At 41.5% G+C, this 27,960-nt stretch overlaps 1 protein-coding gene across 2 annotated transcripts in view; it reads right to left on the bottom strand.

The window, feature by feature from the left end:
• The window catches only part of RCAN2 (regulator of calcineurin 2), a 260,301-nt gene that overhangs the window by 72,898 nt on the left and 159,443 nt on the right, over positions 1-27,960 (bottom strand). The window contains exon 1 of one of the 2 annotated variants that reach the window (XM_077903783.1): positions 24,377-24,666. The exons of the other annotated variant lie outside the window; for it this stretch is intronic. Within the exon in view, the coding sequence (XP_077759909.1) occupies positions 24,377-24,463 (87 nt within the window). The 5' untranslated portion in view covers positions 24,464-24,666. Of the gene's footprint in view, positions 1-24,376; positions 24,667-27,960 lie in introns of those variants that run through there. 2 annotated transcript variants of the gene reach the window in all.

Here is a 27,960-nt window from a genome sequence, read left to right as displayed (position 1 = left end):
AAATGTTAAGAACAGGGAGTGAACAAGTAGGGATGAGTTTAAACAAACAGATTAAATCATGTAGGGCCTTATAGGACATTGTGATGTGTTTGGATTTTATTCTCAGTGCAAGAGGGAGCCATTGGAAAGTTTGGTTGACCCAATTTGTGGTTTCAAAAGACCACTCTGGCTGAGTGATCCAGAGACAGGGGTAGAGATTGGATTATAGGAGAGCAAGGAGGAAGCAAGAGACCTGTCAGGAAATGATTTTAGTGTCCATGATGGAAGGAATATGATATGACTGTGGTTACAGTGGGGAGAGAGGTGTAAGAAGTAGAGTTTGGAGATGAAATCAATAGGATTTGCTGACATGGTGAGTATGGGAAAGAATACAGTCAGGGAGACTGCTTTGCTTATGGTCTGAGTGACTGGGTGTCTGACATTACAATTTCCTGAAATGGGGAAGACTGTGAGAGGAACAGGTTTCGGGGGGAAATCCCAGAATTCTGTTTTGGCCAGCTTACACATGAAGGTGTATTAGACACTGAGTGATGCACTGAGACACAGTTCTGGAGATATTACAGCTGAGTCACATTAAGGGTGATGTCTAGGTGAGGATCTGCAAACTCTGCTGCCCTCAGGGAGTCCTGATTTCTTCTGTTCTGTAGTTCTGTTGTTTAGCTTTTCCTGTGACTGCATAAGATGCTCCTGCATCTTTTCACAATTGCCCTTTTTGGCTTTTCACCAACTATTATTTCCACCTCAAAGGACCTTAACAAATCCTTATTGTTAAAAAGATCACTTCTAAGATGCTTTCTTGCTTTACTGCTTTATGAAACTACGAAGCTGTTTTTTTTTTTAAAAGATTTTATTTATTTATTCATGATAGACACAGAGAGAGAAAGAGAGGCAGAGACACAGGCAGAGGGAGAAGCAGGCTCCATGCCGGGAGCCCGATGCGGGACTCGATCCTGGGGCTCCAGGATCACGCCCTGGGCCAAAGGCAGGTGCCAAACCGCTGAGCCACCCAGGGATCCCCACGAAGCTGTTTTATAACTAAACTTGGTGTCAGCTGAATCTTAGATTTTATTTATTTATTTATTTATTTATTTATTTATTTATTTATTTATTGAATCTTAGATTATTAATGATGGGCATAGTAGGCATTGGCTATACTAAAAATAATGAATAATGGCTACATTTCATTGAGTACAAGTGATGAAGGACCCATGTACTAAGGGCTTTGGCATACTTTATACCATTTAATACTTACAGGAATAACTCTGAACTGATAGTGACTAGCCTATTTTGCAGATGAGAAAACTGAGGCTTAGCATCTTAGGTGACCCATCATAAATAGTGTTAGGACTAGGTTTCAAACTCAGATCACATTGACCCCCCCACCAAATGCATCATCAGTTACCACTGCTCTGAAATGTCTGGAGCAGGTTTTCCCTGTATGCCTGGAGATGACTCAGTGAGAGTCTGAAAGAAAATTCATGATCCATGTGGTGGTGGTATGGTAACTGCAGCAACTTATGTGGTGCATTCACAGCACTGGTTATTACATAACCTGTCATGATAGGAATCTAAATAGACTGTGTAGAGTTCCAAGCTCTATCCCCTCTTCAGCTTGGGACCCTGTGCTCCTCATTGTCATTCAGCAGAACAGAACCAACACAAGACATGCATCTTCATATAGGCCTTGGGTGGGAAGGCAGTTCACTGGGACCTTGTGATTTGGGAGGATACAAGGTATCGTCAGCAGTCAGCCATTTTGCAGATTGGGAAACTGAGTCTAAACAGGTTACTTTCCAGGATTACATGGCTAGTTAGTAAAGAGTCGAAATTTAAAGGACAGGTTTCTTGACTCAATGTCTAATTCAAAAATTTCCAACTTTATTATAGTACTATCTCCTTTCCCACTTGACAATAAGGTCTTGGAGCCTTTCCTGATGGGATCGTTCATCAACTTTCTGTTCTCAACCTTGCTTCATCTTAACTGATTTTTAGTGAGATTGAATATACTTATATAAAATGCCTAATCTTAAGCATCCACTTCAGTGAATTTTTACAGTATAACCACCACCAAACCAATGCAACTACTTCCTAGCTCCAGATAGAAAATCTTTCCAGCACCTTAGAAGGCTCCATTCTGCCCCTTTCCAGACAATAACCACCTTCTTCATTCCCTGAGATAACTACTGTACTGAAGTCTATAGCCATTGATTAGTTTTGTCTGTTCCTATACGTCATTCAAGTGGAATAATATTTACTTTTAAATTTTTTATTTTATTTTATTTATTTATGATAGGCACACAGTGAGAGAGAGAGAGAGGCAGAGACACAGGCAGAGGGAGAAGCAGGCTCCATGCACTGGGAGCCCAACGTGGGACTCGATCCCGGGTCTCCAGGACCACGCCCTGGGCCAAAGGCAGGCGCCAAACCGCTGCGCCACCCAGGGATCCCAATATTTACTTTTAAAGTCTGTCTTCTTTTACTCTATAATTGTGAGATCCATCCATGTTGTATATAGTAGCTTATTCTTACATACAGCTGTGTAGCATTCCATTGTGTGAATATATCTAGACTTTTTCATCCATTCTCCTGGTGATGGACATTTGGGTATTTTTCACTTTAGGACTATTATGAATAAGACTGTTATCAACATTATGCGCATGCTGCCTGTTAAACATATATATTTATTTGTCTAGGGAAATAGAATTACTAGATAAGTGTAGATATATATTTAGTTCTAGAAGACATTGCAGTTGTCCAAAGTGTAATAATTTTCCCGCCTACCAGCAATAAATGAGAGATTCCAGTTCTTCCACAGTCTTGACAACCCTTGGCATTGACTGTCTTTTTGCTTTTACCACTCTGTTGGCTGTGTAATGTTATCTCATTATGGTTTTAATTTGCATTTGCCTGATGAATAACGGTTTTGGCCATTTGGATATCATCTTTTTTGAAATGTCTGTTCAAGTACTTTGGTGATTTTTACCTGGATTATTTGTCTTCTTCTTTGTGATGTTTAGGATTTCTTTATATATCCTGGAAATGAGTCCTTTGTCAGATATATGTATTGTGAATATCTCTCTCTCAGTCTGTGGCTTACCTTTTTATTCTGAGTGATACATTTCGATGAGTACAAGTTCTTAATTTTTAATAAAGGCCAAGTTATCCATCTCTTTTATTATGTTAGCGCTTTTTTGTGTCTTAAGAAATCTTTATGTATCATAAATCTTGCTTCTTTAAGCTCAGGAAGCTCAGAAAATATTTAGAAGTTGTGTGTATTTGACAGGTTTGGAAAACTCTGACAATTAAACTTTTTTAGGCAGAAGAGAGGAAAGATATTGGGAGGTCAGCAGGGAAGGGGCACAGGGGTGCCCAAGCAGGTGGAGAAGTATGGTATGCTTTGGTGGAATGCAGGTGGAAGGGAGAAATAAAAAACAAATAACTGGATTTGGTGGGGAGACTTTTTTTCTCGAGAGACAATAACAGTAGCAACTAACACAAATCTGACCTATATTGAGCCTTGCACTGATACTCACCCCCATGCTTTTGATAAGACAGTAGTCAACACCTCACTCAGCAGTTGCTGTAATTTTCTGACCAGGTTTAGTACAGAGTGTCAGCAGAGTGCTGCACAAATGGTAGGTGTGCAAACAACCTTCTGCCTTTCTTAGGACAAGGTGGACTATAGAGTCCACAAAGAGTCACAAGTCTCCAGTGTTTGTACTGGGTATTTTGAGTGCATCACTTCATATTCCCTTGGCTCCACCTGTGTTGTACTCCAGCCACTGCTGCAGTAACTAGTTCTGTGTAGGTTCTGATCAGCTTCATGCAGTTGCAACCTGAGGGTCTTGTTCCACTCCAGTGCCTGTTAACTTTCCATCCCAGGTTTCTCTACTGATTCAGAGGCAGGTACCCCAAGAACATATCTGGTATTCATGCATGCACAACCCTGAAGGGTGGAGGAGTTACAATATGTGAGGAGAAATTTGGGCGCATGGTGGCTGGGAGCCAATGAGTAAATGATTCCCTGTTCCTTTCCTTGGACAGAAAATTCTATACCATATTTTATACAGCTTCTCAGGCTTTCCATGGAATCCAGCAACTAGTCACCATAGAAGGGACCTACTCCACTCCTTGTATTCTTTGCAGTGGCTTCACTTCCTTCTTTGCTTCCCACTCTGTGGCCTGCATCCCTAGCCCTGAGCTCTCACTCACCAGGAAAATGCTTGCATTCTAGCTTTTATCTCAGGATCTACTTTCTCAGTACCCAGGTGAAGGGGGCACTCAGTAACATTTCTGCTTGATACATGTGACTTCATTAGATTTCAAAGGCAGATCAATTTCACACTTTTAAAGCTTCAAAGGAGGACTCATACCATTTATAGTGAAGATATCATTATGAATAAAATCTGACCAATCAGCTACGTACATCGCTACAAGGATAATTTATTCAAGAATCAACATGTTAGCCACAGAGCTGAAAATATTTCTCTGTAGACAGCTGTTGGAGAGGGTCCAAGACCAGAATCAAAATTTATGTTGGTTTATGAGCTAATCAAGGCATTGAACCCAGTTAAACAAATCCCGTATGTGAGAAATGTAGTAAGAAGCTGTCTAGGAAATGTGAACTCGTCATTGGCTCCCACAACCAGTGCAGAGTCCTATTCTCAACTGGAGGCCTTTTCGGTCATGATGGCCATCTTGTATGCCTGGCACTACTCCTGGTAAGCTAAGGTGCTCACAACACGTTGCTGAGGTGGTCAAGAGGGAGCCTTCATAGGTACTGCAAAGGCAGTAACGAAAGTGTGCTGAGGATAGAGCCAGTGTGCTACAGAGTGGGGCTGTGATGTGCAAAGTGCCACCTGATGTAAAGGAATGCAGTGAGAAGAAGCAGTATGTCAATAACAGTGTGACATCTTAAGGGGCTGTGTGGCTCCCAGATTGGGTTGTTTTCATGTCTAAAGAGCCAAACAACAAGAGTTGTCAACAGATGGTTCAACTGAAATCACTTTCTCCCTGGCCTGCTCAGTATACATCTCCCGCAGGAGTCCCAGGGCAAAAGTGATGCTGTGCATCGGCAAATGGAGAAGGCACACTGACACTTTCAGACCAGTGGTCAACGCCTTTACCCTTAAGGCTCCTACAATCCCAGAAAACTGCACTTTGTAACTCTTCCAGATAAATGTGCATGTTCTGGAGTTACCATCCTCACACTGTGGGCAATTTTAAAGGCTACGAGACAATGTAGAAAAGAGCAGTGGAGAGTTAGAGATGAGGATGGTGATGGTGACATTTACATAGCTTCTGAAAGTCAGTTCTCTCTGTTCGCACAACCTACTGCCATTCCTATTTTATTTCAGTTGCCCTCACATTTATCATACTCTAGTTTACTTGACAGTCTTCTTGCTAGTATGAGAGCTCTATTTTGGAATTCTCAGACTTCCACACAGCATCTTGCTCATTGCAGTAACTCAGCAAATGTTTCTGGAAGGGTTCTGAAGCCTTTGTTCAAATGCCATCTTGTCAATGAGGGTATCCTTGTCACCCTGTTAAAAATTCCACCTCCTGCTCCAACTCATAGTATCCTCCGCTCCGACACTGCTTTTACTTTTTCTCTCCAGCACAAATCACTTCTAGCATACTATGCAACTTATTTATTATCTTCCTTATCATCTCTCTTCTCCTGCTAGAATGTTCCATGGTAGTCATTTTGTTGGCTGACATCTTTCTATATGTAGAATAGGACCTGGCATACAACAGGCGCTCAGTAAATTCTGATGGAATAAAGAACTTCCATCTCCAAATGGCAATTTCTATTTTTAAACCCACTCAGAGCTACTTTATGCCTCCCCTTGTGGTTCCAAATCTCCATTTCGAAAAATGATATTTTTAAATTCATTAATTAATGATTTATTGAGCACTAACTCTTTGCCAGGCACTGTGCTGGGTATTAGAGAGACAAACATGAGGAAGTCAGGAAAGATAGCGTCCCTGCCTTCAAAGAGCTTAGGGTTAGTGAGGTGACATCTATAAGCATGGGTTACTATAATATAATGCAGCAGATATGATGATAGAGACAAACACAGGGTATTAAGGAAACAGAGGAAAGCGTGTGTGCCTCAAAGATCAGCTAGGGCTCTGGCAGAAATCAAAGCCCTGGTGAGTTGAGGTTTCAAGGCTAAATAGATATTAACTAGAGGGTATATGTGAGGATAGAGAGGGAAGGCAGGGGGTCATGGTGGTAGTTGAGAAAAATGAACCTCAAGCTCAAAAGTATATGCTCAAAGGTGATGAAATTGTTTTCTTATTGTATCATTAATTCAGCATATATTTGTTGTGTTCCTAATCTGTGCCAAGGTAGGGATGCAGCAATAAATAAAAAAGACAAACATTTTTGTCTTCGTGGAGCTTATGTCATAGCTAGAAGAGACAGCTAATAAGATAAATAGGTGCATTATATAATATATCATAAAATAAGTGCTGTGGACAAAAATAGAGCAAGGAAGAGGAATGAAGAGAGATGAGGGTATGCACTGCAATGCTTGGTGTTCAAAAATATCCACTTCTCTGTGGATCATCCCCTAATATGCTTCATTAGAAATCTTGCAGATGGTGGTGGTCAGCCCATGGTAATAGAGGCTTTTCTGAAGGAAACAGAAGGAAGGAAAGAAGCCTTCATGCATTAGAGTAATGATAATAGTAATAACACTTTCTGTTTAAAAAAAAAAGGACTTTCTGTGAAAGCCCTAAAGAAATTATCCAACAAAAAGACAAATGAAAGGACATTCAGAAATAGGCATTAAACAAGGATGTGGAGAGGAGCCCCAGTGCAGTGCTGAGGAGCACAGAGAGGCTGGGCCAGGCAGCTAGAGTTGGGATCTTAGCTCTGCTGTTTTTGAGTTGGCTGACCAGGACAGTTCCTTATATCTCCAGAAGCCTTACTCTCCCTGCTGTGAAAGAGAAATGGCAATAACAGTACTTACTTTCCATGGGAGTGTGAAGATTCACTGAGATGATATAGACACACACTAAAGTAGAGGGGCTGGCAAACAGCAAACACTCATCACTGTCTAACGTTATTAGTACAGCCAAATATGGCTTCCTCAATGATTCCAGAGAACATAAACTCTTAGATCAACTGGCCTCTTTGCAGTACAAAATGTGAGAAGTCTGAACTAAGGAATAGGGAAGGCAAATGTTGGATTGGGTGGGGTGGAGGGTCCTCTTTTTGGCAGAGTCTAGAGTGTAATGAGACCAAATCAACTAAACATAGAACTCCTGAGTGAGTGGGGGAAGGGAAGAACAGCTGTTGACAGTGTGAAATATGGTGTAAGCTAGGCTAGACCTGTAGGATAGGAGTGGGAAATTTATAACCATGTCATGTAAACAATAAGCTGAAGAAACTTCAAATTTAGTCCAGAAAGTAAAATCTGGATATGTGAAGGATGACAGAGTAACTGTCTTCAAAGAACAAAAGCAGGGGTGCCTGGTTGGCTCAGTCAGTCAAGCATGTGACTCTTGATCTCAGGGTCATGAGTTCAAATCCCACATTGGGTATGGAGCCTCTTTAAAAAACAAACAACAAAAAACAAAGAACAAAAGCATTTTTTTCTGGCAAAGAAAGGGCAGACTTGCTCGGTTTACTCACAGAGCATACTACCACTACTAGGACAAAGGGTTGAAGTCACACGGTTCAGAGAAAAAAAAGAGTCATGAAAACAGTCACACTAAGGAATGAGGGAGGGCTCCATCATGGGTGGAGTGGGGGTAGGGGGTTCAAAGACAGGCTGGAATACTGGAGAGGACATATCTACATCAGGTAGGGAGCCCTTTGTTGTCTCTCAAGTTCCTCCCACCCTGAAGTCCTGACTTAAAGCCTCAACAAAGGAGGCAAAAAATAATGAGAAGCTTTAGAGGGCTCCAAGCTTGGAAAGAATTTGGATAAAGTCAAAACTGATCAATAGATGAGAGACTGAGGTGAATATGCTGATAAAGAGAAATGTGTAGATATAAAGTCAGGAGTGATGATAATGCAGTCCATGAAGGCTGCCCCAAATATTGTTTTGCTCAATCCTCACTATAAGCCTGGATTAATATTATCCTCATTGCCATTTCAAACATGAGCATGGGTGACCGAGAAAGCTCAGGCCTTGCCCATGCATTCTGCTACCAAGGGCAGACCTATAACCTGAGCCCAGTTTTCTTCTAGTCCACCATTCTTTCCAGTTCACTCTACACAATTTCCATGTATGATTATGAAAGAGGGATAAAAAATGGAGACATGGGTGTTTAAACAATTGTAACAGCCCCCTTACTGATTTCCCTGCCTCTATCCTCTCCCTCTTCATGTTTTTTTCCTTTCTCCTATTTAGGCTGGACTCCTGGGGTCCTGTGATCTTCCTCAATTATGGCTCTTAACACTCAAATGATTCCTATGGCTAATGGGATTAATTACAATGCTTTGGTTGCTGCTCAAGGTCATTCACAACATTACCTATCTTCACTCCTCCCTCTACAGCATTATCTTCCCCTACTCTGCAAACATTGCAGTAGGATGTGTGTAGTAGGACGATAGAGAGGGGTGGGGATTACAGAATGCTTGCTTTGTTGAAAAGAGCAGACTTAGCTCAACTTGAGCCAAGAAATAGAGTCAGGAGGTGATGACAATATAGTTCTTGAAGACTGTCCAAAGTATTTTGTTTAATTCTCACCATAATTCTGGGAGGTCAATGGTAGCCTGTGGAAAAAGAGATTCAGGGATGCCAATTCTACCAATCTTTAAAGAGAAGATAGGATGTAGATATTAAACATAAAATTTATGTAATTTTTAAAGGCTACTAATGAATTAAATTTAGTAAAACCACATGGTACAGGACAAATAAAACCAACCTATAAATTTGGTTCAAAGGTGGCTCTGTTGCAGCTTTTGATCTAAAGATGTACCTTTTAGATGAAGCTGGTCTTCATTTGCCCAACTTGAAGTGAGCCATGATTCCTGGAAGCCCCATGATACTAAATGTGGACCTTTTTCTGGGCACTTACACTAGTCAGCCCTGCTAGACTATATGATTTTGAGGGAACAAATTTTCTAGCCTTTGAGGATTAACATGGTGCTCCATTCAGATTAGGTACTTATAAACAATTTGTGAACTTGGATTTAGTAGAAAAAGACTTGAAAAGATTTGGTTTTGCTTACATTTTAAGTCAATAAAAGGGGCTGGTGAGAAAGGTTCCAGACTCCAAGCCTGGGTAATGACAATAATTGCCTGGAAAAACTATGTAGGTGGATCAAGCAGAAGAGAAGGTTCAAGGGGAAGTTGAGACATTCAGAGTTTATATTATACTCATTCAGACTCAAGAGCTTAAAGTACTTTTGGGCTTATTTTACTTCTATGTACAAGAAAGAATCTGGAGCTGGTACACCACCAGGAAGTCTTTATAAAATGTTTGTGCTTAGAGCTTCTATTCTATAACACAAATTAGAAGGAGGACCGAATGAGGGCACATAGTGTCCTGTTCCAACACACTCAGTGGAGAAACTGTTTCCTGATATTCATAAAAAAGAATAAAGATAGACTCATATTTATTCCATAGAAATATCTTAGTTGACCCAACACAAAATTGCTGCTTGCTTTTCTCACCTTATTATTGGCAAATAAATAGCTGCTATTAACACTTTTCGATTTTTGCCACAATGTTGAACCAAAGGAAGCAATTGGTATCATCAATATTAGCAATCTCATGGGAGAATTTATCTGTCTTATCATTTTTGCAGCCCTGAAAGACTTGATGGATTTTTATTTTTTCACTAAAATGGTTGATGCCCCATGCAAGAATGTTACTCAGAAATTGTGTGGATTTCAGAAAAATGACATATAATTTTGTGACTGGAGCTAATATGTGATCTACAATAGAGCAAAACTGCTGTCTTTAACAGAGCTAAGTCTCATGATTGGGCTCAGTTGAATTTAGAGTATTTCATCATTTTTAGAGAAAAAAAGGCAAGAAAAATAATAGCCATTTATGGAATGGCTGTGTGTTTTAAGTACATTCTTATTCCATTTATAACACCCTGAAGAATAGCATGATTATATCTACTTTACAAATGAGAAAACTGTGATTCAGAGATAAAGAAAACCTCCCAAGATTACAGAACTGGTAACTTTTAGGGTCATAGTTCCAGCCCAGGCTGGTCTGGCTCTAAAATCCATTCCCTCTGCATGCCACCCACTGCTTATCTTGGGATCTTTCATTCCAGTGGACTATTAGAGAAATTAAGCTACTTGCTCCTGGTTCAGCTCTTTCCATCTCCGCACAGTTCCTGGTGTATCATGGGCTTTGTTGCATCTCTGAAGGGCAGAAGAAGGCTTAAGACACCTCAGTAGCCATGGGGCAGAGACTTGCTGGCTTTTTCAACATAATGCTAGCCCTATCCAATGACTTCAAAGGATCTGAAAGATACTCTGGATCTGATTAGAGATCAGTTGACATCTGTTAATAAAGATCTCTCTGCAAAAAGACAGAACTACCCAAGTAGATAGCAGCAGTACATAAAGTAGGGTAAGTGTGCACAAAACTCAGTCAGCATGGACAAATGCACGGCATTGAGATGGGACTGAAGAGGCTGTCTACTGGCTTCTAATTTCCCCAGCTGCTCTAAAGGGAAGCAGGTACATTGGAGAGTGTCTAGTAGGAGCCATGCTTTTTCAAACTCCAGATCCAAGCTTACCTGTTTCATGAAACTGGACAAATTTCTCCTAAGACTGTGTGGTTTGAGGATTCATTAACTCTTTCTGTGCTATCATTCAACATATGTGAATTCTGGAATGTAAGTTCTCAAGTAATTTATTTAAAGGGTGTATTGTCACCTGTACTAGAAATTGACACTCCTCACTCCATATCCACCCTCCTCTCCTTCTGTAATAATCCTGATTATTAGTTGGTCACAGGGCCACCAGGAACATTCTCAGTCTCTCTTGCATCCACTTGTGCCCATGTGCCCCTATTTTCCAGCTGAAGCTGGGGGATAATGATGTGGATGAGTGCAGCTTTTGGAGTCTGCCCTGACAGAGAGGGTCCCCTCACTCCCCCTTCTTCCATCCTGCTGCCTAAAACAAGACCAGCCACAAACTCAGGCACCATTTATTCAGTGCCCCATCTAACTTTTATTTAGCAGCTATTATATGTTGACTATTGTACTGAGGCAAGACAGCCAGCATGATGGCAACAGTTAACTACAAGGACATGGCATCAAATGTTTCTTTCTCTTTGTTTCATGTATGCCACATTTATGAAGGGAATTTTGGCCTCTGTGAACATATTTTAGCAATAATATAATATTAAGTTGTTTTTTGTTTGTTTGTTCCTCATGTTTATTTGCTTTCAGCATGTGTGTGTGTGGGGGGGGGGGGGGGCGGGCGCAGAAGATTCTAGGCCCTGCATTTAACATCACTGGATTTCTATGTTAAAAATTTGAAGAGGCATTAGGGAAGACTTTCTGGATAAAGGACATCTGCCTGTGACTGTATAATTCCTTTGCCCACAGACTAAGTGATTCCCCAGGGCAGGGACTAGGGTTTGGATTCCTGATTTTAGATTCCTGGCTCTAGAAGATAATCAGTGCCTGCCTGCTGAAGCAAATGTACTTCCTGAATACCCTAAGTGTAGTGCTAACATATATACCCTCCTTTCCCCAAGAACAACCTTGTTGAATGGCAACCTGATGACATCCTGCAGATGGTTGCCTATTTTGATTTCTTTCCTCCTGAAAAGGAAAAGACAGAGGGCTAAGCAAAGACAATTATCACAGTAATTTGGAGATGCTGGGGCTCTGCACTGAGTCTGTAGGCCCTCTTCCTGTTTGTCTGGGATGTGGCCGCCCCCTTCCTCTTTGATGGTTCTGCAGCATCAACCTTGGTAGGGCCACAGTCACACGACGAGCAGAGAAGACTTTCTGTCAGACAGGCAGATGAGTCACTCCTCTGCTTAGAATGCTTTCCACGGCCCAATCCAAATGGACTTGAGCATAAGATCCAACACCTTCATAACGTGGGCTACCGGCCTCTGTACAATCCAGCAGCCACTCAGGCACTACTTCATAGCATCACCAATCTCCCTGGCATTTCTGCTGTGATGCAGGCCCCTTCCACCCTCAAAGGAACCCCCTCCTACTTCCATCTTTCCTTCATCTATTGAACACCTACTTAGCCTGTAAAGCTGTAATTCAAGAGTAATCTCCTTGAGTTTATCATCATCCCAGACCACCAATCTATTCTCATAGATGCCAAAGCATACCAGGCTTACCCAAACTGTAGTGCTTCCTAAACTCTATGTATCTATATACCACCTCCACTCCTCCATCAACCTGTGAACTTCTTGAAGGGGCATGTCTCCATTCCTGAATTCCCAAGTATGGGATAGTGCTTACTACAGTGCCCCATCATGCTTGATAAATGTGGGAGGAATGGATGAGATGCCTCACAGGCATCAATAATAATGTATTGATCACTTATATCCCAATAGCCTTAACCCAAATCTGTATCTTGTTTTTTACATAAATAAGAAAATCCATAAATAAGACGTAGCATGCATCCTGGTCTTTTTGCTGCCAAAGACCAAGTTGCTTTCCACTAGACCATTATATGAAGTTGCTTTTTGGTTCCACCTCCAAGACTATGCAATGAGAATGTGATATAAAAATAAGCAAACTTAAAGTCACTATTGATTGGTGACATAATTTGGAGGAACACTTCTAACCTGAATTCCTCATTGAGAGAATACTTCCCACTTGCATCAAAGGGTTGGCAAGAACAAGCATTCAATGAAAGAGGGTTCAGTCCCCTGAGGCTTATGTAAATCTGATTGTTGTTAATAATAGGGTAAGTGTTATTTAAATATAGAATATTATTTTGCTGAGCATTATAAACTACAGAGCATTTCCTCACAATGTGAGAATATAAAATAGACCATCCACTAACCTGCTCATTAATAATTCAGATCTACTGGTTCTTTATTCAGGCAATGAATAGTAGCACTTTTAGTTCAGTTCTTGTTTATTGTTGTTTTTTTTTTTTAAGTATCACAGAATTGTTTACTAGTTTTATGGAACAAGTTAATGAGCAGTCAGAGGTAGGTGCACATGGCAGGATACAGAGTTTTTAGGGCAAGAAGCCTATTAAGCAAAAGAGGAATTGAGCTCAGCTTGGGTAATTAATCTAATTTCCACCTATCTCCGCAGTTTTAAAATAGAAATGAGAAGTGAAGGTCAATATTGAAAGTATTGCAATTATAGTTTAGCATTACTGTGGAGAAAATAGTCTATAAGCCCATTTAAAATTCCTGCTCAGAGAGAGGTATTTAAATCTATTTTGAAGAAATAGGTTCTGTGTTCAACCTCTCTTTACTTTAATGGGCATCTTGCCTTAAACCTTGGCGTCCTGCCATATATACCTCTCTTTGACTGCTTATTACATCTGGCCTTTTGTCTGGAAACCTAGACCTTCCCTTCCCTTTCAAAGAAGGTGGTCTAACTGCATGTTCAAGGATACCGAGAATTGGAGTCTATCATTCCTTCGTTAATACACATTTTCTCATTGTTACCGCAAGGCAGTCTCCAGGAACAGAGCAGTGGACAAAGGGAAAAGCCCCTGCCCTCATGAAGCTTGCATTTGGTGGGAGAGGATGGATATAGACAATGACCCAATAAAGAAACTCACAATATGCCACCTTGTGGTTGTGCTGTGACAGAAAGCAAGGCAGGGCAAGAAGTGGGGAGTGACCAGCAGGCTGTTATTTTAGACTGGGTAATCAAGGAATCACTCCATAACAGAGGAGCAAGTCAGGTGGACTCCTAGGAGGAAGAGAATTCAGAGTAGCAGGCACAGCAAACACAAGCTAGAGGGGATGCTTGGCATGTGCAGGAAGCAAGGTAGCTAGAGTCCAAAGAGAGGAAGAAATACAGAGAGGAGATGGACAAGGCAGTAGGGGCAAGGTCCGATCAACACTGAGGACCACAGCAAGGACTTGGGCTTTATTTTGCGTGATGGGAACCACTGAATTTTGGCCAAGGTGGGGTGGGGGTTTCCAGATGGCATCCCTTTCCATTAACTCAGTCACATTGGCAACTTCCACGTGGCTTCATTCCCCCTCACCCCCGAGTGGCTGCAGAGTGAGGATACTTCTTGTTTGTCCAGACACCTCATTTCCTGCTGCCTCCTGCTCTCAAGGGGGCATTTACCTACGGACATCTGGAAAAGACAAGAAAAGTCATAAAGCAGCGAAGACACAGAGCCCGAGAATTGCAGCATCCCTGTTGCCTGCCTGCGTCTGTGGTTCTTCACACTTTTGCTGAGCCAGTGGCTTTCCACTCCAGTTCTGTGACCTCAGAATATCACTAAGGAAGGGCACTGCTGCCCCAGTGCAAAGTTGAGTTGAAAACTGTAGGGGAAGAGTCTGACATAATAGGGGCAGGGAAGGTAAAGTGCCCTGGTAAGATAACGCAAAAACTAAATAAGAAGTCTACTGATACTGAAAATGATGATGGTGGTGGTGGTGGTGAGGGCTAACTTGTGCCTGTTCTGTCTGCTAGTCCCTGTGTTAAGTTTTTTGTATACTGAAATGCATGTACTCCTCACCACCAACCTATGAGGTAGGTACAAGTATTTTGTTCCTTTCGTAGTTGAGGAACCTTGAGGCAAAGAAGTAAGTCTCCTTGTTCAAGGTTACACAATCAGTAAGTGTCCAAGTAGCCAAATAGAGAATTCTAACTAGGGTGTCTGACTTGGAGGCCAGGCTTGCTTCCTTCTCACTTGCCCTACGTCAGCAAAGGAGGCTTCTTTAGAGGTTGAAACAGCGTGGTCCTTTTTGGGAAAAATGAAATGCAGTGGAATAAAGGCCGACACTGCATCATGACAGAGCACAGGCTTTTGCATCCAAATCTCTGTGTCTCCTTGAACAAGGAAGGCACTCAATACATATTTGATGAATGAATGAATGAATGAATGAATGAATAAAAGCATTTGCAGCATACGACAAATAGTAAGTACTCAATATATTGTTGCTATATTAAGTGTGCCTATGGCTTACATTTCCTTTTCTAGGAAAGGTGGCCTGAGATGATTGTCTTAGTCAATACCTAAAGGCACAGGAAAGTCATAGGAAGGGAAATCAATTCTATTAGATGTACTATTGGTGCAGGCTACAACAATCTCTTCACCCCAAGAGATCTTACATTGTGAACAAACTCCTAATTCCAGCTTCACCTTATGAATTGTGTAATCTTATTTACCTTGGAAATGTCCTGTGAGAGAGCTGAGTTTTGCATAATTAGGAGAGCCCTGTCCACAAGTTAAATAAGTAAAAATTATTATTATTATTATTATTATTATTATTATTATTATTATTTATGATAGTCACAGAGAGAGAGAGAGGCAGAGACATAGGCAGAGGGAGAAGCAGGCTCCATGCACCAAGAGCCCGACGTGGGATTTGATCTCGGGTCTCCAGGATCGCGCCCTGGGCCAAAGGCAGGCGCCAAACCGCTGCGCCACCCAGGGATCCCAGTAAAAATTATTATTGTGATTAAACACTCTCACCACTGCGGCTCCAACCCTCTTCACAGATCACCCCTCTCCCAGCAATGGAAAATGTTTGGTGACACCAGGAAAGGGACAGAAGAGCTGTCACACCAGGTGTTGTCAGTCTGTTGGTGAGTCCCCTGGGTTTTCCAGCAGACTTTCCTTTTATCTCCCTGACAAGATGGCATTATTATTTGAAACAAATTTTAAAATAAAATCCAGAACAGATGCTATGCCTAGAATTGTCACAATGTTAGATTTATTGAGAAAAGTAAAATGATCTCAACTACTGATTTATATAAAAGTAGTACTTCTGCCTCTGATAAGAAATACAAGCCAAAGAGTGTTTTTGGATACTAGAAGAAATATTACATGTGAGGTCAACGTGTTATCCTCTAAGACTTACATCTTATTTTCCCAATAATTAATTAATGGGTTGTTAATTAATCCTTAGGAATACTTTAGTAGTGGAAAGAATGAAGCAAACCACAGTCTGAGTCCCAGTTCTTCCAAGAAATAGCTGTGTGATCTTGTGCAAAATTTTTCTCTGATCAGGAACCTGTTTCTAATAGGGCAAGAAAATAGATACGTTGGCCTATTTTGGGGATGTCAAGGAATACAGGGTGTGTGTCTTGTGCCTGGCACTTAGTACTCAGTGAATGGGAAGAGTTGTTAGAATTTCTAAATTATTTATCTTGATAACATGTGATATTGATCCATGGAGATGAAAATCTCTTGGGGTTTACATTTATCATCATGTTTAATGATCAACTTATTAAATGGCTCCCCCAAATCAAATCTTTGGGACACAACAGGAACACTGCTCATTATTCCTTTAGAACCAGCAGAGATGGGGGAAAAATTCTTACAACTAAGGAGCAAACTACCTTATTGCTGAGACAAGTAGAATATTAAGGAAGGTGTTATTTTCAGGGATGAGAGCTGGTCCATAGTCCAACAGAGAAGGGTAAATATGCTAACATCATCTTTCTGGAAGCTGGTCAAGATCTTTTTGAAAATCTGTAACAAAAATGTTCACAGTTCAGTGCTGGCCTATTGGATTCTGAGGAGAGTAACTGGGCTATAAGACTGGAAGGATGCACACATCCCTTTGGTCTAGAATAGTAAAAGAAGAGGCCATGGGTTCCTTAGTGTTTCCTCTGACTGCAGGAATTGTTTAGTGTTCTGCTCAACTTTTTTTACCCAGGAAACTTCTCTGGACTCTTAATCCTTTGGCAAGTTTAAGAGCTAGTTAGATAGGCTGCATTAGCACAGAAGGAACATTCAATGTTCATGGAAGGGGAAAAAAAGAAAAATATATTATATATATATATATACATATATATCTATATGCATATAGATATATATATACAATATATTGTTGTGTGTGTGTGTGCATTTTCCACCTAGATACATTTAGTCAACGGAGTAACATGAAAGCGCATATAGTGAATATTTTCTAGGGAAGATCTAAGTTGGTAGATATTTTATTCTCAACTGCTGCTAAATTCTCCATTCTGGATAGAGTAGGGAGGACATAACTTACCTGCTTGAAATCTTCATTATGGGGATGCCTGGGTGGCTCAATCAGTTAAGTCTGCCTTCTGCTCAGGTCATGGTCTCAGGGTCCTGGAATTGAGCCCCATGTTGTGCTCCCTGCTCAGCAGGTGTCTGTTTCTTCATCTCCCTTTTCCTCTGCCCCTCCCCCTGCTTGAGCTCTCTCTCTCCTTCTCAAATAAATAAAATCTTTAAAAAATCATTGTTAAATGACATTTTAAGCTGTATTTGGAATAAGCTTAGATTTACAGCTGGGCAGGGACACATTTTTCTTCACATAAAGAAATTTTAGATCAGGTGTGGGCTGGAGAGTTTATGACCTCCCCGGAAAGTGGAGCACCACAAAGTCACGATGACTATTAAGCTTACAACCTCAATAGATCAAGTGATAACAAATGTTTCAGATATCATTTTTTCCTTATCAATTCTAAGCTTCATCAGAAGTACTAAAACAGGAAATTATAAATTATTGATAGCTGTATTTGAATAGAATCAGATGCAAATGGTACTCTTTGAGTTTTACATTTCAATCTATTGCTTTAGGAGAATGATGCTACCAAAAATGTTGTATCATCCTTGCTGTTTCTCCTTAAGTCTGACACTTAGGTTAGAGGTAGAAACTGTCACTGTCTCAGTTACTTTCCAACAGTTAAAAGACTCCTTAAACAGATAAGTAAGCTTTTAGTTGACTTCCCTGCTTGACAATGTCATTAGCTGGATACTGTACTTTGTCTTCCCCTAACATGACAGGTGGCTGAGAAATCTGTCTGTTAACCCTCTCAGGAGCATCTGTCACTTGCATAAAATCACTTCTTCCCACTTTCTGAAATATGTTTGTTACTTTCTTCAAAAAATATTCAATATGGCCCCTTTAAGAAATTAAGTTTCTTAAAGTATTTTAAGGGTTGATTTCTAATGTTCAGTTTTGCATTAATTCATTTTCAAAAGTGGCCTCAGTTCCAGTTCATTTTATTATCAGAGAAATAGTAAGGGTTTTTTTGTTTGTTTGTTTAAGATTTTATATGTTTGAGAGAGAGAGAGAGAGAGAGCACAACAGGGTGTGGGAAACAGATGGGCAGAGGGAGAGGGAGAACCAGGCTCTCTGTGAGCAGGCAGCCAGATGTGGGGCTCGATCCCAGGACCCTGGGATCATGACCTGAGCTGAAGGTGGATGCTTAACTGATTGAGCCACCCAGGTGCCCTGAGAGAAAGCATGTTTTTATTTTGCTAAAGGGAGAAGATCTGTTATGAATATGCCACCCCACCCTCTGATACACTTCCTTTTGGTTTTCAGAAACTAAAAATGGACAGATATATGAAACCAATGTTGTTTAATATTAAAGCCATCAAAGACAGTATGAGAGTTTCTGTAAACATTTTGGTTATTCTACATTACTATGAATACTTTAGAAGGTTTCAAGTTTTGAAATTAAATCATGTACAACTCAGAGTCATCTAAGTTACTGAGTGAGCACAATGGTTTCTGAAGACTCTGAAAGACCTGTAGAGCTCTGCAGTGCCATAAGGTCATGGTTATAGTCAAACCCTCTACCCAGCACTGCGTTCTCAAGAAGCATGAGAAATAAGAATGAGGCTTGACTAGTTTTCCTGACAAATGACCCACAGTGTTTCTTCCAAATCAGTCTGCAATACCCATTACCCACATATTCAATTGTGTCATTTGTCTTTCCTCAAAGTAGAGTACAAAGTGTATCATACCAGCTCTGCTCCATCCTTCTACTCCTACGACTCCCACCAAACAAAACAGGTAATTTGAAATCTTCAGTGGTTCAAAATGACAAAGAGATTTCATTGTATTAAATGGCCTCGATGTGCTGGTTTCTTGCATAACTCACACAACAGCATGATACAGACCATGAATCAGTCACCTCATACTATTACGTGAAAAGGAAAACAAAATACAAAGCATTGAGCATTTTTCTCAGCATGATTATCATGTGTTCAGAAAAGTTAAGAGACTTTCCCAAGGTTACATGGATTGGAAGGATACTGGGGAATTTCCAAAAACAGAGAAGAGGAAACAGGAGTTATGGTTACCTTAAAGGGTCCTGGCCTGGGCAGCCTGGGTGACCCAGTGGTTTAGCGCCTGCCTTCAGCCCGGGGCATGGTCCTGGAGACCCAGGATCAAGTCCCACATCGGGCTCCCTGCGTGGAGCCTGCTTCTCCCTCTGCCTGGGTCTCTGCCTCTCTCTCTGTGTCTCTCATGAATAAATAAATAAAATCTTTAAAAAAAGATTTTTTAAAATCTTTTTTTTTTTCAGAAACAGGGGGCAAGGGGAAGTCCTATAGTAACCCTAAGATTCCAAGCATAGGAAGAATTATTATGCTGAGAATAGATTTTGCTTGTATTACTTCCTCACCCCAAAGAATCAACACGCTTAAAATGTAGCATGATGAAATCAGTTTAAGTACAGTTTCTAGAAAGTATCTTTTCAAAAATCTACATAATAGCATAGGATAATAATAGCCTCAGTAGTTCCCTGAGTGAATGAATGGCTGAAATAGGTTAAATGAAGGGCTGAGTAAAACAGAAGAACTTCAAATAAGATGGCTCTCTCTGCATCTACTATCCCCTCTACTGGAATGGTTTGCCCTCAGATCTATACATGGCTCTCTCACTCACTTCATTTAGATCTCTGAATGACATTGGAAAAATGGCATTTAATAAACTGTCACCTCCCAAAAATGGTTCCACTGGCCATTCATACAGAAGTGGTCAATGGAATTTCTGGAGAAAGACAAATATGGCAGGACTCTATTTGCCTGATTTCCTCCTCTTTTTGGTACTGTTGCTCTAGCAGCTTTGGTAAAATTCAGGAAATTGGAGCAGAAAGGACCCTCAAAGCAACCCCTCCTCCAACAATTTATTCCCTTGCTGCTTCATTTTTCTTCATAGTCATTATCACTACCTGAAATTACAGAATACATTTGTTTGTTTACTAGTTGACTGTCTACCTCCCCTGTTAGACTAAACACTCTGTGAGGGCAGGGATGTCTGTCTTGTCCAACTCCCAGTGCCTAAAGCATTGCTTGGCAAGTAGTTAAGTGCATGACACACATGTTTTTGAAAGAATGAACAAATCTCTAGCTCCAAGAGTCTTTGAAATTTTGTTCTAATAAGGCCTGCCCATGTCTTCTGCCTATTTCCTAATGAATAGAAAAGACCTCGGTCAGCTCCCTATCCCCCCGACCCCCCATATGAATGCCCATGGAGAATAGACTGGATTCATGGAATATGAATCAGAAGCCCTCTAGCTTAGAGAGGAGGCATCCACCTCTTTCCTGTAGGGGAAGCTTCCATTGCAGAGAAGGGATAGTCCCAGGCTTTGATGTCCCCAAGGAGAGGGGAAGTATTCCTCTGAAGGCTACCTCTGCAGCTCTGAGAAGGCACCCATGGAGGTCAGGGGTGGAGAAGAGTGTTTATCATTGCCTTGGAACCAGGTGGAAGAACTGCAGGTGTGGTGAAGTGGGCAAAGTGTTGGGTGAGTCTCAACATTCCTGATAGTTTAGAGACACTGCTTCATTTGGGGGATATGGATCAAAGTGTTTAAGCAGAGGGTACTCTAGGTAATTCATGACTGACCCCACCTGGACCTATCTGTGCCTAGAAGAGACAAGATACTGACTTTTTATGATAATCTGTGCCTGTGCTCCTTTCAGATCAGGGAAGTTCTGGGCTTGGGGCCTGGGCATTGTCAATATTTTTAAAAGCTTTCCAGGGGATCCCAATACACAATCAGGTTTAAGAACCACTGGACTGAAGTGAAATAGAAATTTCATTACCCATATTTGGAGCCCATTCATTTTTCCAAGGATTTGGCTCCTTGAGGAGGAGGAAGACTATTTTCAGAAATATAAGAACACTGCACAAAACCAACCCTACACACTTTCACACAATCTACATTTCATCGTATCATTTTCTTTCTGTTGAGAGAGCTTCAAATTTCTTCATCTTTCTGAGCATCCTTATGCCACGAAACAGACAGCTAAGTTCATACCACCACCAATAGAGTTTCTGGAGAAAGACAAATATGGAAGAACTCTATTTGCCTGATTTCCTTCTTTTTGGGGGTCACTCTTCTAGCAGTGTTGATGAAATTTAGGAAATGGGAGCCCAAACGGCCCTCAATGCAACCAGCTGAGATACTCCGTTGAGGATAAGGTTTTCTAAGTCGCAATAAAATATTAGATTTCCATACGTCTCCACTCCTTTCAGAGAAACCACTGCATCTGTGAAGAGTGCCTGCTGGTTGTATGTGGTTTCCCAAGCGCACTATATGTATAAAGGGAGAGTCTGTAAAATGTAAAAAAGCTTGAGGTCAAGCAAGCTGGATGCATGCAGGTGAGACAAACCCCAACCCAGGTGCCTCCCTTTTCTCTAACACAGACTTTGAAGACTTTGAAGAAAGGAACTCCTTCTCCACCGTGTATGGGAGATTGGTAATTAACGAAATTTACCTTTGTAGAAACACTGATGCCAGAATTTTTTTTTAAATTTTTATTTATTTATGATAGTCACACATAGAGAGAGAGAGAGAGAGAGAGAGAGGCAGAGACACAGGCAGAGGGAGAAGCAGGCTCCATGCACCGGGAGCCCGATGTGGGATTCGATCCCGGGTCTTCAGGATCGCGCCCTGGGCCAAAGGCAGGCGCCAAACTGCTGCGCCACCCAGGGATCCCTGATGCCAGAATTTTTACATTTGAACGTCTCTTCTTGACAACAAGCAATGCTCACTTTTAAACAAGGAACATGTGATTTTTCTTAACAAATCTTGTTGGCTTGCTTCAGTTTGCTCATTTTTCCCCTTTGTAGTAAGCACAAAGTAGATCTTTGCTTAATAATGTCACCATTACACTAAATGATTAGATGTCTGAAAGGAAGAGCTATGTTTTCTAAGTTTGTGTGTGTGCGTGTGTGTGTGTGTGTGTGTGTGTGTGTGTGTGTTTGGGGATCTGGGAGGGAAAACAGGTTCTGTGTCCTGGATTGTCATTGTAAACTCAGTTGGAGTTAAGAAATCCCAGTTAACTGGCAAAAGTAACGTATCACCTTCAGAGGATGTCTAAAAAGATGACAGTGACAGTTATTGAACACCATGTGTCAGGCACTGTCTTAATTATTTCACATGTATAATTTTATTTAATCTTCCTAGCAAGCCAATGAGGTATAAACTACTGTTATACCTACATTACAGGTGAGAAAATAAGGCACAAGAAAGATTAGGTACCTTGCCCAAAGAAGCAAACGATCGTGATTCAATGGTGTCTAGCAGTAAAGATATCTAATGCATCTTTCTGGTGCGAGTCCTCCCAGAAAACTCCATGAATTTCTGATGAACAATGTGAGCTGCTTTATAATGTGGCCCTGACTCACTCTCCTCTCTCCCCTCCAATCCCTCACAGAGATCCTACTGCAGTCTAGTGCATTGACTCACTCAACTGCAAAATGGAATGCTTTCCATCCTCTTGCCTTCTCTCTTCTGTATCAAAATCTACCCATCTTCAAGTATCACTTGTTCCACAAAGCCATCCCAGCCGCTCAAGGACAACCAGCTGTAGGAATCTTGTGTCCCCTTAATTCCATAAAACACTCCCTTTCCTTATGAAATATTGTATGTCTTTATCACTGATACATCCATCATAGAAGCATATTTTAAGCTCCTTCCTGAATAACCACAATACCTTGCAAACTGCAGATCCCTCATCAAAATGCTCTATTGTTTCTCAGACTAAAAAAAAAAAAAGTTCAGATTATCTTATGACGTTTGCAGAGCACACATGTAATCAACAGAGAACTGTTAAGGACAGAGGAGAACTATGAAGTTTGCCTTGACATACACGGAATTCTGTTCCAGCAGCTGCTGGAAGATGTCTCTCCATTCAGTTACCCGCACCGGACTTTAAGTTGGTTTTAAACTGGAGGGGCTTTGATGGCTGCTCTCTCCCCTGGAGTGCTATGACAGGTCTGACCGGCAGCATGGAGAGTCTCTGCATGCACGTTTCCACCCCAGACACAAGCATAAGCAGCGCCAAAGCATTATATTCTAATTTTCTGAGCCTCAATATGACAGGTGGTAGACACTTGCACAGCACTAGAAGAACTGCTAAACACGGAGCCACACATTTGAAATATGCAGGAACAACAAATCGGATTCTTGAATCCGTGTCAAGAGAGTGTTCAAAACCGCAGTCCTGAATGACAGAGCCAAGTGTTATGCTAGTGAACATAAAATCCCCACCTGGGAAGCCCCAGGGTGTCACCTACACACGCAACAATGCAGAATTCAGGATCTTCCTTTAAGTAAAGACGAAGGTGAGGGCAGAAAATGATTATGCAGTGTAATTCCCCTTTGCTTCCTCCCATTACACAATGAGTAACTGTCCTCTCTGTGTGAACTATTAAAATAAGAAGCTTCTGCTAATTCTTCTTTGAAAAATAAGAGAAGGCATCAAACTCCCGTTTTATAGGCATGGAATCTTTTTCATAATATAAAACCAAATGGAGGAAAACAAGACTATCAGCAGGGGAAAATTACCCATGACAATTAAACAATTGCTGCAGACAATCTGTGGGGACCAAAGGCCTGGAATACTCCATCTTCGGATGCAAAATGTATTTATGCCTAAACTTTCTTTATGGACAACTGCTGAGGGAAAACGACTTGCTTCCTTTGCCTGACAAAGAAAATTTCAGTGGCTGCTCTCTAACTTTAATTTCCAGAGAGCCAGAGATTGAAACTGCCGTCTGTAGAACAGCTTTTGTTCAATTTGAGGACCACATCACACGGCACAGTTGAGTAACGTGCCGTGAAGGGGTTATTGCCCAGCTATCAGGGTATCCGGGGTGCGATGTTTATTACGTGTGCTTTCTTCCTCTAATCCTTGATGAATGCCCCTCTCGACATTAAGGACCGGCAAATTGTCCTTACTGACACAGATGCGAGACTACGAAAACATGTCTACTGTGAGAGGGATGACTGGGGCATCACCTAATAGAAAAGACCAGAAAAAAACAGACAATGGTTGACCTTATCACATTCCAAATGAATGTGCCAGTCCCTCTTCTAACTTAACTCTAATTAACCCAGGCACGCACTCACCACTTGCATTTCTAGCGCAGACTGTGAGCTGCAAACTATTAGCCAAAGTCCTCTCTCCTTAAGCTAAAAAGGCTCTGCCCAGCGGCTTCAGGAACAGCAACAATGGAAAGATAGATTGCAGGTGCATACCTTAACCTCCTGATTGGTAAAGACCTCGACATCCACCACACAGGCAACCAGAGTGGAAACATCACAGTCCATGCTAGGGGCTGGCATTCCCCCTCCCGAATTTTCAATCAAGAGCTCGGCGACCTCAGAGCTGTGCGTGACGGGAAGAGCCTCCAGGTGGATGTGGCCGTGGCGGGCCCGGGTGTCGCCTTGCCCTGGGGATCGCCGGCGCTCGGCACCTGGAGCCCCACTCCCTCTGCACGCACGCAGCCCGCGTCTGAGGCTGCACAGCAGAGTAATGAACGGCCCGGCTCTCTCATGGCAATGACATCACCACCAAGACTGACACGAGCTGAAGCTATTTTTTTCCCCCAAGCCTTTTATCTCTAGGCAGTGCAGTGGAGCAAATTGAACATGATTATGTGCTAAATCTGAACTCAGACTAAATCAATTCAGGCAGCGTTAGCTAGGAACTGAGTCATAGCCGTTGTTTCAGCCGAGTGCTTATGTTTGCAAAAAGCAAGGGGGAGAATCTGACACGAGAGGCTCTGCATTGGGAGGGTGGGTAAATAATTCTGCAGATGAGCCTCCTGAGGTTAAGGTGTGACAATTTTCTGCCTCAGAGATGAGCAGGAAGTTGAGGCATTTTGCAAATTGCTTGGCCCCTGTTAATTGCTCTGTGCCTCTCGGAGCAGCCACACATGTTCCGGGCATCCTAATGCATCCCGGGCACAGGCTGAATAGAAATCCATTCTTGGAGTGACTGAAGAGCTGGTCGTCAGTCATTTAGGTGGCCTGGTAGGAGAAGATAATTAGAGGCTTCTGAAATTCTGTTTGAGGCACGTAAGTGCAGACCAGTAACTCTAAAAGCACCCTTCCAAGCATGAGATTTCAGGTTATCTCCAAGGTCATTCAAACCAAAAGCCATCGTGGAAAAGGAGCTACAGAAAACGTCTCATGCAGGGACAGATGGCAGAGTCTAATGGGCAAATGCACTGATGTGGGTCATTGTCAGAGCCTCGGGGCTCTATTTCGCCTGAGACTTGAATGTGTCTGTTTGCTTTTTTGGTCTTTCTTCCTGAGTGTGAATTGCTGAGGGGCAGGGCCATGGATAATTCACCTTTATATCTGAGACTTTAGTGGAGTGGAAAAAGAAGGCAATAATTGTTTAATGAATCAACCAAACAGGAATAGCCTTCTTTGACGGCAGGAGTGAGCAAAGAGAAAAGATCAGATTCATTTTTATTTTATCATTAGTTGTAAAAGTGCCAGTAGAACTCACAAACATTCTAGCAGGATCTGATCCCAGTAGGAGTGCAGTTGCATCTCTGGTGGCCATCAGAGGGTCATGATTTGCAACAGATTGGTGCCTTTCTAATACATGATTGGACAAAGCGTTCCAATTTTGCATGCAGATGAGAAAGATGATTTTCCAGACTAAAAGTACAAGTTTTATGGTTGGGTCTCATCAGACTACATTTGGATCTAGTGTTTCCCTTCAACAAGAGATTTCCCACACTAGATGAAAACAGTCTGCAAATACAAATATTTAGATGGATGAAATTGTGTGTGTGTTTGTGTGTGTGTGTGTGTGTATCTGTGTGGCACTTACTATGTCATCCAGGGCACTATCGAGAATATGAAGTCATATTATGCATATAATTTAACTGTTATTGAGTGATGACTATATGCAAAGCTCTGCACCAGATGCTCTTAAGGATAAAACGATGAATTAGCAAAATTCACTATCCTCATGGAGCTTAAAATCCAGTGGAGGAGATAAGACATGGAGACACACATCTATACAATGAGGCAGTGGCAGCTGCGATGGTGGCTGAGGAGCTACAGACAGCATTTAGTGGCAGCACTGGAGAAAAAGCAATGGGTAATGAGAGCAGCTGTGGCAGGTGAGCATCAAGGAGAACGTGGCCTCTGCTCTGATCTTGAAACATGGGTAAGGGAAGGGGTGAGGCCACGTTCTCCTTGATGCCCATCAGACAGGGACAGCAGACTAGAAATGCTCAGGCCAAAAAAAGAATATGTTATTTGAGGTGCAAGGCACACTGGAGCTTAAATTTGACTGGAGCCAGGGGGAGACAAGGGAGTAAGAACCAGATGACTCAAAGCCTTGACATACCCTTAGTGTCCACCCAGTTGACCATGGAATGCCAGGGAAAATTTCTGAGAAGGTAAATGGAGTTTATGTACATACAAATACAGTCAAAGTGTAATGTATATACAATGATGAATTAATTTTGAATACCAATGACATCTGTTCAAGGGTCAAAACAAAGACATAGCTATTATTTTCATATGCCATGGTGTATGCTAAACTTGACTTTTTTTTAAAGTTTCATACCAGTGGCATGCTGGTGAGTGTCCAACAATAAGCTCTCTTAAAAGAAAAGTCCAATGTTCAGTGTTTGCTGACTTCTGTGGTGTAAATATTCTTATCATGGCTGATTTCAAGCAACTAATGATATAAAAGTCATTCGAATGTGAAGCTTAGAAGTGATGTCTATGGTCTGTTCACATCAGCTGATTGGGCTGCTTCCAGACCACCATTGTTTCAGTCCTGAAAACATTTCATCTGCAGAGGTTAGGTCCAGCATGCATGTCCAGAGCCCATCAAGGAACAGCAAGGCAGTAGGAGTAGCGCACTATAGTCACTGGGATCTGTGCATTCTTTCACACTTTCTATTTAGGAAAGAGCTAGAAAGGACTCACATGTGTTATTTCAAGAAAAAGAGCCCTGCTATGATAAGTCTTGGCAGGAGGACGTTAGTCTATCCAGGAAGCAGACCCACTCAAAATTGTAAAATAAGTATATTCTTCTGATGCATCCTTAGTTTCTCCCTTCTGATTTGTTTCTGCACTGAAGATTCCTTCCTGTGCTTGAGCAACCACTAACTTTATGCTTTCCTCTTTTAAAACCTCTTTTCAAGGATGTAGCTTTCAATTCATTTATATTAGCATGAAATGACTGGTAACATCACAGAGGAATCTGTATTTTAACAAGGGGACCAAATATTAAGTTGAGTAAATAGTGTTTTAGGGTGGAATTATATGCATTGAGAGGGCATACAGTGATTCTAAAATAAAATTATTGGGTTTTTAAAACAGGTTGGTTCAACAAATTGGATATATAATACAATTCAATTGCCTATACAAAAGCAGTCATTTTCCTATAGACCAGAGCCTCTAGGGGGCTTCCTTGTTAAAAGAGTGTCCTGTTTTTCTAGATAGAATGTACTTTTTATAGCTGGGGGATGATTGACAGGCTTGGAGGCGTCTGGGATATGTATATAAGCACCCAGGCTGGTGACTATAAGGCCCTACATACCCTGGCTCCTCCCTGCTTTCCCATCTCATCTCATATTTTCCTGTGTGCTCTCCATGTCCCAGATCCACAGCCTTCTTGGCATTCCAAAGACGCGCCAAGCTCTTTCTCATCTCAGGGCCTTTGTACTTGCTATTGCCTTTGTCTGAACATATCCAGACCTCTTCAGGGCTCAATACTTCCTATCCTCATCTCTCAGCTCGGATACCATCTCCTTGGAGAAACTTCCTGATCACCTAAAATAAAATGTGTACACAGGCATGCA

This window comes from Canis aureus, chromosome 7 (genome assembly GCF_053574225.1).
Source record: "Canis aureus isolate CA01 chromosome 7, VMU_Caureus_v.1.0, whole genome shotgun sequence".
NCBI classification, from domain to species: Eukaryota; Metazoa; Chordata; class Mammalia; order Carnivora; family Canidae; genus Canis; species Canis aureus.
This window is presented reverse-complemented; position numbering and strand designations above follow the sequence as displayed.